General features: G+C 37.0%; 1 protein-coding gene across 7 annotated transcripts in view; it reads right to left on the bottom strand.

The window, feature by feature from the left end:
* ANAPC1 (anaphase promoting complex subunit 1) overlaps positions 1 to 14,916 on the bottom strand; it is a 184,694-nt gene that overhangs the window by 60,236 nt on the left and 109,542 nt on the right. For all 7 annotated transcript variants that reach the window (XR_010317985.1, XM_023557036.2, XM_010597103.3 and 4 more), the window contains 5 exons: positions 7,704 to 7,778; positions 2,055 to 2,131; positions 1,410 to 1,500; positions 1,244 to 1,297; positions 173 to 366 (listed from right to left, as the gene is read on the bottom strand). Coding sequence is in view for 6 of the 7 variants with exons in the window: in XM_023557036.2 (XP_023412804.2) it covers positions 173 to 366; positions 1,244 to 1,297; positions 1,410 to 1,500; positions 2,055 to 2,131; positions 7,704 to 7,778 (491 nt within the window). In the remaining variant the exon portion in view is untranslated. The remainder of the gene's footprint in view (positions 1 to 172; positions 367 to 1,243; positions 1,298 to 1,409; positions 1,501 to 2,054; positions 2,132 to 7,703; positions 7,779 to 14,916) is intronic.

Here is a 14,916-nt window from a genome sequence, read left to right as displayed (position 1 = left end):
GTTACACTATAGGGAAGCCTCTCTAAAGTGTTATAATGCTACTAGATAAGCTGGTAACAGCCAATCAGAATTATCTGAAAATTTACATGAATCTTCAAAATCAAAATAAGTCACTCTTACAGCACTCACTCTTGAGATCTTTTCATGGAGAAAAAATTATATAATCATTTACCTTCCTCCTCCCAAAAACAGAAGCCCAAGGGCCATGTGGTGGGCTAAGTGGAAACCATAGTTCATTTCGCCACCTGTTTTCATGTGCAAGAAGCGACAAAGCTGCAAAACCTTTAGATTCCCTGAGCCAGCCATTACCATGGCAAGAGACAGCAGCACCACACTCAAGCATGTTTCTAGGTTGTAAGGACCTGTCTTGAAATGAAAAAATATGACATTACTATAATGTTGTGTTACATTTCTTTATTATCAAAACTCTAGGCCATCATTAGAAGACTACGAATATTGTGACTTAAGAAAAAAAAACCCGTAAAAAAATTATTTTCTCTGATTACAGCACAAAGTTCATGTAGAAAATTCAGAAAAAATCAAGAAGGAAATATATAACAACTTGGAATCCGATTTTTAAAAAATCGCTGTTAATATTCTGGCTTTCTTTGTCTCTGAATCTTATCTATCTAACTGCATTTTAATTGAAATTGAGATATTACTATAGAAAATATTTTTACTTTTTTATTATACTTTAAAAATATTCTTCTACATGGTTTTGATAGCTCCATTGTGTAAAAATGTATAGCTCCACTATAATCTAAATTACTTAACTACATTTAGACTTTATAATGTTTCCAAATCTTCCATAGTATAAATAATGTTGCATAAACCTGTGTGGTTTTTACTAGAAATAGAATTATGCAGTCTTTCTGACATCAGAGCAGAAATGCCTCAAAAGAATTGCCAAAAAAAAGGAAAAAGGCAATTTTATCTTTACTAAGTACTGATTTCTTAAAAAGGTAATCATCAATATTCAGTACTGAGAAAGAATACATGAAGTATGACAATCCATGAAGGTTACACCCTTTCTTATCAGATACCTGCACACCCTTTAATGATAGGCATTTTCTCATCTAATCAATATCCCAGAACAAAAAACAAAAAGGAGAACCAGAACTTCAAATCTCCCATTCTAAATTCAAACAAGTAGCAGAGATTTTTGACAACATATTAGTGGAAGCATCAGTAAATTTTCTTCAAGTTTAATTTTATTCCCAAGGAAAATCATGAAATGACTTACTACAGAAGCGTTAGGTGCAGACAAATAAGTCATAAAATCTTTTGCAAATTTATGCTGGAAAAACAAAAGAAAAAATTCAGTTAAAAGAGGCAGCTTAAGATTTTCTTAAAGAAGAAAAAAGAATAGAGTAAACTAGAATACTTCTTAAAAAAAAAAAATTTCTTACCAAACAGTTAAATGCTGATAAGTTTTCTGAGCCAGCAAATCGAAAACCCAGAGACAAACAGGCCCCGGCAATTATGTAGACATGTGCTTGCCTGAAACCAGATTACAAAAAATTTAATGCTGTTATTATTTTACTTTAAAACTTACTATTACCTATTATCCTGGTGTAAAAACAGTAAATATTTCTGTTCCTAATCTAGTTTATATCCTTTGGAGAATGCTCAGTTGTGCCTGTATTAAATCAGCAGGTTTCTGCTTGTTTTCTTCAGCAGAAACATCCTGTAGCCCTTATTAATAAAAGTTTGCCCCTTGCCTGCACTATTTCCTATGTAGCAAAAGAAGGTAATTTGTTTTAAATGCATTGCCAAGTTAAAAAAATTGGAAAGGATAAAGGAATAATATGTACAAGTTAATGAATCTTCAATATTGTTTCTTTAGGGCAAGAGCTCTACACATCAGTGAGCTAAAAAAAACAAAGAAAAAAAAAACTTTGTAAACACTTAATAAATAATGGTTAGAAAAATTTGAGAATTCAGAATAATTCAAATCAAGGACAATATTATTCCTAAATATTATATTTCTATTTATTTACCTGATGATACTAGACTAGTTTTTTTTTTTTTTTTTTCAACATTGCATTACTTACGACAAAGTTTCCAAATTCAAATCCTCAGAGCAAGGTAATTCAATTTCACTGAGAGAGATACTATTTTCTCTGATAATCTGCCAAGAAAACAAGCAAGAATACTTAGATATTAATGTTCAAGTTACAAATAAGTAAAGAAACATACTGCTTACCAAGTCCATACTTACGTAAAATAAGCATTCTCAAACCATTTCAAAGGCCTTTATTTTAATTACATTATATGCAATCAATTTGCAAATCTAAGATGGGCCACATATAACCAAGAACTGAGCGAGATTGAATAAATACAAATTGGAGCACTGAAGTATATTCTAGATTAATAACAACGTAATAACATTTCACGCTAGTCAATTAAAATGCAAGATAATGGCTACATCACAGTTAGGGCAGGGGTGAACAGACGCAGTGGGGAAGGGGGAAAATTACAACGGAAGAGAACTAATCACAGACTTATAATTCTTATTCATGTGACGTTTCTAGCATGGAGAGACTACCTGCCTACCTGAGGTGAGGTTAGTCATTAGGTTTATTTTCCAAGTTAAGCTAAATCTCCAACAATTGTTTAGAAACACATCTCTTTACTTTTAGTACAGACACCGAACAACTTATCAAAAAACATACACAGATTATCTGGCTTTAACAACCAAAAATGGATCTGATCCTTTTCTCTTTAAAACATAAAAAGAAAAAAAGCTATATTATGTTCTAAGCATCCTATAAATGCAAGTACACAGAAGTTTAACACTGAAAGAGATTTATTCTTCCAATTCTTTTTAGAAGCTTCCTCAGGAAAATAACTTCTCAGAATCTAATACACCAATAAATATTATGATGCTGCTTATAACAGTCTTCTTACGTGCCAAATAACACAAAACAAAAAACTTATAATTCTTTTTTCTTTGATAATCTCAATGAGGTAAGCAATTATGTTGACTGTGAAGTACAAGCTGATAACCACACCCATCTTTCTTCCTTAATCTCCAGTTTTTATTTTTAATTTTGAATGTTAATCAAAAATTGACAGAGTCTAAAAAACTCATAACTCAAAACAGAGTAATCTGTTTACACATGGAAAACCTGATTATAACATTCACATCTACTACAATGTTTACATACGAGAATGAAGTATTTCTATTTTGACCGCGGGCATACATAAGCTCCATTTTGCATTAAGAAAAGCATGTAGCCCTGAAACTTTAAGGCCTAGGTCTGAATCTCAATAACACCACTTACTGTGACCACAGGCAAATTCCCTGACTGTTTTGTTTCTCAGTTTCGTCATCTTTAAAATGAGGATAATAAAACTTCCTGCTTTATAGGCTTCTGTAAAAATTATATAACAATCTATTCAAAGCTCTTCAAGTTAATGCTTGGTAGGTACATAGTAAGCCCTTTGTAGTTATCGTAAACTATTTAAAAACATCATTAAGAATTTGAGTTATAAATATCTACGGGGAAAAATAAAACACTCTTGACTTTGGTACATGTCATCTTTTCTATACTCTCCTAAAGTTAAACAATAAAATCATCAAAAACATAAGGCACAATCAAAGAGAGAACTGTAATCGCTCAGGGGCAGTTGAGGCAGGCAGGAAATGAGCAAGGAAAGAAAACCAAACTCCTCTAACAGGGACCAATGAAAAAATCTCAAGATTTTGAAGTTGTAACAGCTAGGTTACAAGCACTTACTTATGAAGATCAAGGCCTACAGCCTTCAGCAGTATGGATTACACCTCAACATAAAGGAAACAAAAATCTTTAAAACTGGACCAAAAAGCAACATCATGATAAATCGAGAAAAGATTGAAGTTGTCAAGGATTTCATTTTACTTGGATCCACAACCAATGCCCACAGAAGCAGCAGTCAACAAATCAACTGAGGTATTAAAAAAAAAAAAAAAAATTTTTTTTTTTTTAATTTACATTGTGCAAATCTGCTGCAAAAGACCTCTTTAAAATGTTAAAAAGCAAAGATATCACCTTGAGGACTACAGTAGCCTGACTCTAGCCATGGTATTTTCACTCACCTCTATGCATGAGAAAGCTGGACAACAAATAAGGAAGACCAAAGAAGAACTGATAACTTTGCATTATGGTGCTCACGAACAATACTGAATATACCATGGGCTACCAGGAGAATGAATACATCTGTCTTGGAAGAAGTACAACCAGAATGCTACTTAGAAGTAACAATGGTGAGACTCTGTCTCACGTACTTTGGGCATGTTATCAGGATGGATCAGTTCCTAGAGAAAGATATTACGCTTGGTAAAGTATAGGGTCAGCAAAAAAGAGGAAGGCCCTCAATGAGATTCATTGACACAGTGACTGCAACAATGGGCTCAAACAGCAGTGATTTTGGGCAGTGTTTCATTATGTTCTGCATAGGGTTGTTATGAGTCAGAACCGACTCAATGGCACCCAACAACAATAGCTAGGTGTCAGTTTTACCCCACCTATTACTAGGTGGGTGATGTTGGATAAGCCTGTCTTCTTTCAATTTAATAGTAATGTACTAGACTCTATGTGCTATGTGCAAGTTGCTGGGAATAAAAGATGGAAAAGACACAATAGCTGACCTTGAGAAGTTTCCAGTCTAATGTATGCACGGATATGCAGATAATCAAAAATAGTGAGTTGTTGCCACCTATACACCAGGGGCAGTATTGAACCACTTACAGCATAGTACTACATAAGAGAGTAATGTAAGACTTTATTATTTATGAAGGAAAAAATACTGTGAAGATGGTAGGTGTTATTTTATATAAGCCTCAATTTCAAGCAAACAAACAAGCAGCTAACGAAGTGGTCTTTTCAATCTTCCTTTTGACTCAAGTCACTATTTCAAACCAGTTCTCCCCCATTCAGTCATGGCTGAGAAGTGACCACCAGAACACACCTGAAATTTTTAAAACTGGGTGAACTGAGACAAGAAAAATTACGGGTCAAAGCCCTGCTAGGAACCTAATCTCCCTCTTAGAAAACAAGGGCAGCATACGTGTCACAGAGCAACCAAATCTCTTGCCCATGGCATTTTGAGCAGAGTCAGAAACAGCGCTACCCCACTCAGAGATGGTGTCACTCTCCACAGTCCTGCCAATAATCCAATTTCATGCATCAGGCTCCAAAAAGGGCTCACTACACCTTTTCCTAGGCTCCCATTCCAGGGCTTTGTCCTGTAATTTTTCCCATCCGGTTATCCTTTTGGACCACCCATGACTGAACTGGTTTGAAACAGTTTGAAGCCCTGACTCAGGCTGCTCCCTACACAGAGCTCTGCTACAGAAGCACTAAAAGGAGTGGATAAAACTGTAGAAAAGTAAAGGGCAATAGGTAACATCAACGAGCGGAACTGTGAACTTGTTATATGTTCTATTTGTGGTATCCCTGATGCAACAAAGACCAAATTTAAAATTAGTAAGTCTGAAGTAAAAGAAATGTCAGACATAATTTTATATTAAAAGTCCAAGGACCATATTTTCACATAAGTTAAAAAGAGAGCTCTCTCTTACATGAACTATCACTTTGAATTTTAGAAAACAACTGTACACATGTCTAATATCACTTGCTAAACTAACCTTGGTAAATTCCATAGTTTCTTGAGGGCAGTCTACATGTCAAGTGCATCATTAATGTAGCACTGAATCTAGTATAGTGACTTACATTTTGGAGAATCAACAAATATTTGCTGAATGAGGAAATGGAAGAAAAAGTATAATTTTGCCTTATAATATACATTATAAAGGGCACTTTCAAAAAGAAATGACATCTTTGACATCTCAATATGCTAGGAGTTAAAATTTTAGTGACAAACCAGTCAATTAAAACCCATCACTTCCTCGTTTGTTTCACATCAGTGATTAACAAACCAGAAGAATTAAACAAACCAGAAGAATTAAACAAACCTAGAAGGTACACTTCAGATAAAGCCTGAAAACCATCGGACTGACCTTCCTGCAGATACTAAGTATAAACAAAATATAAAAACAACTACCTACAGCAGAGATGAGCAAACTTTTTCTTAAAAGCCCAGATCATAAATGTATCAGGCTTGTGAGCCATGCTCTCTGTTACAGCTACTGATTGCTGCCATTGTAGAACAAAAGCAAACACAGTAAGTAAATGAATGCACGTGGCTGTGTTCCAATAAAATTTTATTTACAAAAACAGACAGGCTATAGTTCATTAACCCCAGGCCTAGAGGCACTTGGAGCAAGAACTAAAGCAAGATTTTAGAGGACAGCTGACACTTGGAAGACAAACACCACTGGGTAAGTTTCCTTCTTTACAGATTCTGGCCTAATGGCAAGTGCCAGTCTATACAATAAATTTAATAAAGGGTACAAATTCACAAATTCATAAAGCTCCACGAGAATTAATTCAAAGAAATGTACAACTAAACACATCATAGTCAACAGCTGAAAAGCACATATAAAGAGGAAATCTTCAAATCAGCTATAAAACAGATGACAGGTTACACACAGGTAAAAAAAAAAATTGGAATAATCACTGACTTCTCATCAGAAAGTCAGTGGAATACAGAAGATAATGGCATAACATGTTTAGTATACTCAAAAAGAAAAAAGAAACTTCTTTCATGCAGAAAAGAGCTAAAAATAGCAGGTCTGAGATGGTTATCCCTTAGAAAAGCCTGCTTACAAGTTTGGTCCTTGGCTGGTGTCGGGGAACTTGAATTTTTTCATATTAAAATATTGAGGGAAGTAAACAAATAACTAGTGTTCTCAAGGAAAAATAGCTTTATTTTCCAAATAAAAAGAAAACTGAGGACACCAGATTTAGATAGTTAATTACAATATTTTATGTTCAATTTTCACAAAGGAGTCTGCTTATTGTTAACTAATATACTTGGCTTATTGAATAAATATGCCATAAAGTTGTTAAAACAAGTTATTATACAGATCTAAAATTATCACAAAGTAAAATAACATCATAGATAAACCGTATTTAATTAAAATTTTTAAAAAGTCAAAAATACTTCTTTAGAGCAGTTTGGTTTGGTAAATTTTAAAAATATATCTATGATTTCTAGGGATCTAGAGTCAAAAGGGAAGGCTGTAGTCTATAGGGAAGCCCTGGAGGCGTAGTGGATAAGTGCTACGGCTGCTTACCAAAAGGTCAGCAGTTCCAATTCACCAGGTGCTCCTTGGAAACTCTATGGAGCTGTTCTACTCTGTCTTATACGGTCGCTATGAGTCAGAACCAACTCGATGGCAGTGGTTTTGGTAGTCTATAGTCAGTATATAATCTTAAAATGAAAGTTCTCATATCTTCAAGAGATACCACGGTCATCAATATTTCATAAACCTAAAGAAAAAACAAACATATTGCCGTCAAGTGGATTCCAACTTCTAGCACGGCTATAGGAAAGAGGAGAACTACCCCACAGGGTTTCCAAGGCTGTAATCTTTATGGAGGCAGACTGCCACATCTTTCTCCCACAAAGCGGCTGGTGAGTTAGAACTACAATCTTTTGTTTAGCACCTGACTGCTTTATCACTGCACCACCAAGGCCACTTCAAAATTCCCTACATAAAAGAAAATATTTTACAGAGTTTTGTAAAATCCCACAATAAATCATACTTTTATGCTATTAAAGATTTGCTAGTGATCTTTATCATGTGTACTTACCTGAGGAACGTTGCTATCAACCCATTTGGAATTTGGTAAAATATCATCCCACAAAATCAGGCATCGAGCAAGTGTCTTAAAAATGCAATACAGATAAAATTAATGAGAGTAAGCAAAGTTCACAGACTTTATAACAATACTAATATTAAATACAACTATTTAAGAATCAGTTCCTGATGACTGCAATTTTGAAAAATATCAACCACAGGTACTCACTAAAATAAAAATTTAGTCTTTAACACTAAAAACTAAAATTGGGTTGATCGTCATCAAAGCTCAGAGGCAGGTGGAGGCAGGGTCAAGATGGTAGAGTGGCCAGACATTTCCAGTGATCCCTCTTACAACAAAGACCCAAAAAAAAAAAAAAAACACACAGGAAAACGATTATATATATAACAAGCTAGGAGCCCTGAACATCCAAGGCAAAGTCAGAAAACGGACTGAGCAGCAGGGGAGGGAGAGGAGTTGTCGGACCTGACTCGGTGGAAACCAGTGCCCCTCAGACACATGCCCCTGTGGAGCAACTGTGGCAGGGCTGGCAGTAGCATTCTGGACACGGTTTCATCAGGGAGAGACACTGAGCCATACAGCCTACTCATATCTCCGGGACCAGAGAAGAACAGTGCTCTCGGCAAAAGCTAAGTACCTACATTTATTTTACCACACCCCCAGCCCCCAAGCAGACTTTGGTGGCTGTCGGATTCCCTGGGCCTAAGATAGATCCTACTGCGAGGCCTGAACCATTCTCCCGGACTTTGAGAGGGCCTGAGATAGGTTCTACTGCGAGGCCTGAGCCATTCTCCTGGCCTTGGAGAAGGAATAAATTAACAACTGGGGGAAAACATAATCTGCCCGCTCTACTAACCTGGGGAGCTCAGGAAAAAAGCGGCTCCTGTCCAGGCACAAATGGTCTGCAGACTTTGAATATCTTTCACCCCTGCATGGGCCTGTGTGGGCCCATTTCAGAAGAATAGGCCCTTGTTTGCAGACTGCAGCTGTTTCAGCTATGCAGTTGAGAGGTAGGGTTTTTGATGCTTGACACCTCTTTGCCTATTAAACAGGGTCCTCACCTAACAACATCAAGGGCCTAAAGACAGGTGCCTCCGCCCACGTCACCTAGCCACCCAAAACACGGGTCCAAGGATAACTGGTACGTCCCAGTCCTTACAACCAGAAGCACTGGGTGCCCATGGTCAGGCTCCAGAACCCACCAACCTGTGCACTCTAGGGAACAGGGACGTGCTCTCCCCACAGATACTCAGGGAGCAGTTGACAGCCCTCTGCCTTATTCAGAGTGTGACCCCCTGCTGCAACCAGATACCTGTACCTACACCAATCACCTGTGCCCCTCTTAAGACTGTAGGACAGAGCGTGCACCACACACTTGATGACCAACTACCTGGGCACCTAAGCTGAATCTATACAATAAAAGTGAATGGACTCCTGGGCTCATATACCTGGTAACAGCTCTAGCCATCTGGTGACATTAGAGCTTCAAAGGTGAACATAATCAAGCTAGCTCACTCAAGCAGCCTATTTGGGCATATCAAAACAAAACAAAGAAAGAAGCTACAATACACTAAGTAAACATAAAATAAATTAATACAATAACTTATACATGCCTTAGAGACAACAGTCAATATCAAATCATATAAACAAGCAGACTATGACCGCTTCAATAAGCTTTCAAAATGAAGAATCAAGGAATCTTTCAGATAAAGGTGTATTCCTGGAATTACCAGATGTAGAATACAGAAGATTTATGTACAGGACTCTTCAAGACATCAGGAACGAGATCAGGCAAAATGCAGAGCAAGCCAAGGAACACACAAAGCAGCTAAAGAAATTTAAAAAGCCATTCAAAAACATAAAAAGCAATTTCATAAGCTCCAAGAATACACAAAGAGACAGCAATCAGAAATTCAGAAGATTAACAATAAAATTACAGAATTAGACAACTCAAGAGAAAGTCAGAGGAGCAGAGTTGAGGAAATGAAAGGCAGAATTAGACAGATGATATAACACATGACACCAATATACTTGAAGAAAAATCGGATAAAAGAAAATAAAGAAACCCTAAGAATCATGTGGGAATCTATCAAGAGAAATAACCAACAAGTGACTGGAGTACCAGAACAGGGAGGGGTAACAGAAAATACAGGCAGAATAGTTGAAGATTTCTTGGTAGAAAACTTCCCTGGTATTGTTAAAGATGAGAGGATATCTATCCAAGATGCCCATCAAATTCCACTTAAGGTGGATCTCAAAACAAAGTCACAAAGACATATTATAATCAAACTTTCCAAAACCAAAGACAAACAGAGAATTTCAAGAGCAGCTGGGGGTAAATGAAAAGTCACCTACAAAGGAGAGTCAATAAAAATAAGATCAGACTATTCGGCAGAAACTATGCAGGCAAGAAGGCAATGGGATGACATACATAAAAAAATTGCCAGCAAAGAAGCATATATCCACCAAAACAATCTCTCAAATATGAAGGTGAAATTAGGATATTTCCAGATAAACAGAAGTTTAAGGAATTTGTAAAAACCAAACCAAAACTACTAGAAATACTAAAGGGAGTCTCCTGGTTAGAAAATCAATAATATCAGATATCAACTGAACACCAGAAAGAGAAAAAAAACACCAAAATAGATGTCCGTAGAGACTCTGAAACTTGGTCTTGAATGTAGAGTAGCTAAACATCGAAATCTTACAAAGCATCTTCTCTGACCATAAGGCCATAAAAGTAGAAATCAGTATCCGAAAAAGCAAGGAAAAGATATCAAACACTTGGAAACTGAGCAATACCCTGCTCAAAAATGACTGGGTTATAGAAGACATTAAGGATGGAATAAAGAAATTCAGAGAATCCAATGAGAATGAAAACATTTCCTATCAGAACCTTTGAGACACAGCGAAAGCAGTGCTCAGAAAAAAAAATTTTTTTATATCATTAAATGCACAGATACAAGAAGAAGAACGGGCCAAAATCAAAGAATTATCACTATAACTTGAACAAATAAAAAGAGAGCAACAAAAGAAACCCTCAGGCACCAGAAGAAAGCAAATAATTAAAATAAGAGCAGAATTAAATGAAATAGAGAACAGAAAAACAATTGAAAGAGTCAAGAAGACCAAAACCTGGTTCTCTGAAAAAATTACCAAAATTGACAACCCACTGGCCAAAATGACAAAAGAAAAACAGGAGAGGAAGCAAATACCACAAATAATAAATGAGATGGACCATAGTACAACAGACCCAAATAAAATTAAAAGAACTATATCAGATTACCACAAAAAACTGTACACTAACAAATTTAAAAAACCTGGAAGAAATGGATGAATTTCCAGAAACATACTACCTACCTAAACTAACACAAACAGAGGTACAACAACTAAATCAACCCATAACAAAAGAAGAGATTGAAAAGGTAATTAAAAAGTTCCCAACAAAAAATGCCCTGGCCTGGATGGCTTCACTAGAGGGTTCTACCAAACATTGAAGAGTTAACACCATTACTACTAAAGGTATTTTATAGCATAGAAAAGGATGGAATACTCCGAAACTCATTCTCTGAAGCCAGCATATACCTGATGCCAAAACACACCACAAAAAAAGAAAATTACAGACCTATGTCCCTCACAAACTTAGACGCAAAAATCCTCAACAAATTCTAAATTCTAGCCAAAAGAATTCAAAATCATATCAAAAAAATAACTCACCATGACCAAGTGCGATTCATACCAAGTACATAGGGATGGATCAAAATTAGAAAAACCATGTAACCCATCATATAAATAAAACAAAAGAACCCCATGATCTTATCAATTGATGCAGAAAAGGCATCTAACAAAGTCCAACACCCATCCATGATAAAAACTCTCAGCAAAATAGGAACAGAGGAAAAATTCCTCAACATAATAAAGGGCATTTACACAAAGCCAACAGCCAACACCATCCTAAATGGAGAGAATCTGAAAGCATTCCCCTTGAGAATGGGAACTAGACAGGATGTCCTTTATCACCACTCTTATTCAACACTTTGCTGGAGGTCCCAGCCAGAGCAATTAGGCTAGATAAAGAAATAAAGGGCATCCAGATTGGTAAGGAAAAAGTAAGGGTATCTCTATTTGCAGATGACATGATCTTGTAACAGAAAACCCTAAAGAATCCTCAAGAAAACTACTGAAATTAATAGAAGAGGTCAGCAGAGTATCAGGATACAAGATAAACATACAAAAATCAGCTGGACTTCTCCACACAAACAAAGAGGACATGGAAGAGGAAATCACCAAATCAATACCATTTACAGTAGCCCCCAAGAAGATAAAATACTTGGGAATAAATCTTACCAGAGACGTAAAAGACCTATACAAAGAAAACTACAAGACACTACTGCAAGAAACCAAGAGACCTACATCCAAACCAAAACCAAAGCAAGTGCCGTTGAGTAGATTCCGACTCATAGCGACCCTATAAGACAGAGTATAACTGCCCCATAGAGTTTCTAAGGAGCGTCTGGCGGATTCAAACTGCCAGCCATTTGGTTAGCAGCCGTAGTACTTAACCACTACGTCACCAGGGTTTCCAGAGACCAATATAAGTAGAAAAAAATATCTTGCTTGTGGATAGGAAAATTCAATAGTGTAAAACTGTGTATTCTACTAAAAGCGATCTATAGATTTAATGCAATTCCAATCCAAATTCCAATGACAATTTTTAATGAGATGGAGAAACAAATCACCAACTTCATATGGAAGGGAGAGAGGCCCGGATAAGCAAAGCATTACTGAAAAAGAAGAACAAAGTGGAAGGCCTCACTCCACCTGGTTTTAGAAACTATTATACTGCCACAGTAGTCAAAACAGCCTGGTACTGGTACAACAACAGATACACAGACCAATGGAACAGAATTGAGAATCCAGACAAAAATCCACCCACATATGAAGCAGCTAATATTTGACAAAAGCCCAAAGTCAGTTAAATGGGGGAAAGACAGTATCTTTAACGAATGGTGCTGGCATAAGTGGATATTTATCTGCAAAGAAATGAAACAAGAGCCATACCTCAGATCATGCACAAAAATGAACTCAAAATGGATCAAAGACCTAAATATAAAATCTAAGATGATAAAGATCATGGAAAAAAAAATAGGGACAATGCTAGGAGCCCTGATACCTGGCATAAACAGTATACAAAACATTAGTAACAACGCACAAACACCAGAAGAGAAACTAGATAACTGGGAGCTCTGAAAAATCAAACACCTGTGCTCATTCAAAGACTTCACCCAAAGAGTAAAAAGACATAGAGTTGGAAAAAGTTTTTAGCTATGACATTTCCGATCAGCATCTGATCTCTAAGAGCTACATGAAATTGCAAAAACTCAACAAAGACAAATAGCCAATTAAAAAATGGGCAAATGATATAAACAGGCACTTCACTAAAGAAGACATTGAGATAACTAACAGATACATGAGGAAATGCTCATGATCACTGGCCATTAGAAAAATGCAAATCAAAACCACAACGAGGTTCCATCTCACTCCAACAAGGCTACACTAATCCAAAAGACACAAAATAATAAATGCTGGAGAGGTTGTGGAGAGACTGGAACATTTATATGCTGCTGGTGGGGATGTAAAATGGTACAACCACTTTAGAAATCAATCTGGCACTTCCTTAAAAAGCTAGAAATAGAACTACCATAAGATCCAGCAATCCCACTCTCTGGAATATATCCTAGAGAAATAAGAGCCGGCACACTAACAGATACATGCACACCCGTGTTCACTGCAGCACTGTTTACAATACCAAAAAGACAGAAGCCACCAAGGTGCCCATCAACAGATGATGCATAAATAAATTATGGTAGATTCATACAGTGGTATACTATGCATTGATAAAGAACAATGATGAATCCGTGGAACATTTCATGACATGGAGGGATCTGGAAGGCATTACGCTGAGTGCAATTAGTCAGCTGCAAAAGAACAAATATTGTACAAGACCACTATTAGAAAAACTCAATAAACAGTTCAATCAGAGAAGAAAATATTCTTTGATGGTTATGAGAGTGGGGAGAGAGTGACAGGGAGGGATATTCACTAATGAGATAGTAGACAAGAACTATTTTAGGTGAAGGGAAAGACAACACACAATACAGGAGAGGTCAGCACAATTGGACTAATCCAAAAGCAAAGAAGTTTCCTAAATAAACCGAACGCTTCGAAGGCCAGAGTTGCAGGGGTTGGGGTTCGCGGACCATGGTTTCAGGGGACATCTAAGTCAAGTGGCATAATAAAATCTATTAAGAAAACATTCTGCATCCCACTTTGGAGAGTGGCGTCTGGGGTCTTAAACACTTAGAAGCGACCATCTAAGACGCATCAATTGGTCTCAATCCACCTGGAGCAAAGGAGAACAAAGAACACCAAAGACACAAGGTGATTATGAGCCCAAGAGACAGAAAGGGCCACATAAACGAGATGACATCAGCCTGAGACCAGAATAACTAGATGGTGCCTAGCTACAACGGATGACTGCCCTGACACGGAACACAACAGAGAACCCCTGATGGAGCAAGAAAGCAGTAGGATGCAGACCTCGAATTCTCATTTTAAAAAACGCAGATTTAATGGTCTGATGGAGATTAGAAGGACCCTGAGGGTCATGGTCCCCAGACCTCCTGTTAGCCCAAGACAGGAACCATTCCCAAAGCCAACTCTTCAGGTAGGGATTGGACTGGACTATAAGATAGAAAACGACACTGGTGAGGCGTGAGCTCCTTGGCTCAAGTAGACACATGAGACTATGTAGACAGCTCCTGTCTGGAGGGGAGAAGAGAAGGCAGAGGGGGACAGAAGCTGGCTGAATGGACACAGGAATACAGGGTGGAGAGAAGGAGTGTGCTGTTTCATTAGCGGGAGACCAACTAGGAGTATACAGCAAGGTGTATATAAATTTTTGTATGACAGACTGAGTTGATTTTATAAACTTTCACTTAAAGGACAATAAAAATAAATAAATTTTTTAAAGTTTAGAGGCTGTAACAAATACTTTTTTAAAACTTGTTCTTAAAAGAAAAAGCACATCAAGTAGACACATAATACTATGTTGGCATCTCCTGTCTGGAGGGGAGATGAGAGGGCAGAGGGGGACAGAAGCTGACCGAATGGCTTGAAAACGCAGAGTCAAGGGAAGGAGTGT

The sequence above is a fragment of the Loxodonta africana genome, chromosome 15, assembly GCF_030014295.1.
Source record: "Loxodonta africana isolate mLoxAfr1 chromosome 15, mLoxAfr1.hap2, whole genome shotgun sequence".
Lineage (NCBI taxonomy): Eukaryota > Metazoa > Chordata > Mammalia > Proboscidea > Elephantidae > Loxodonta > Loxodonta africana.
This window is presented reverse-complemented; position numbering and strand designations above follow the sequence as displayed.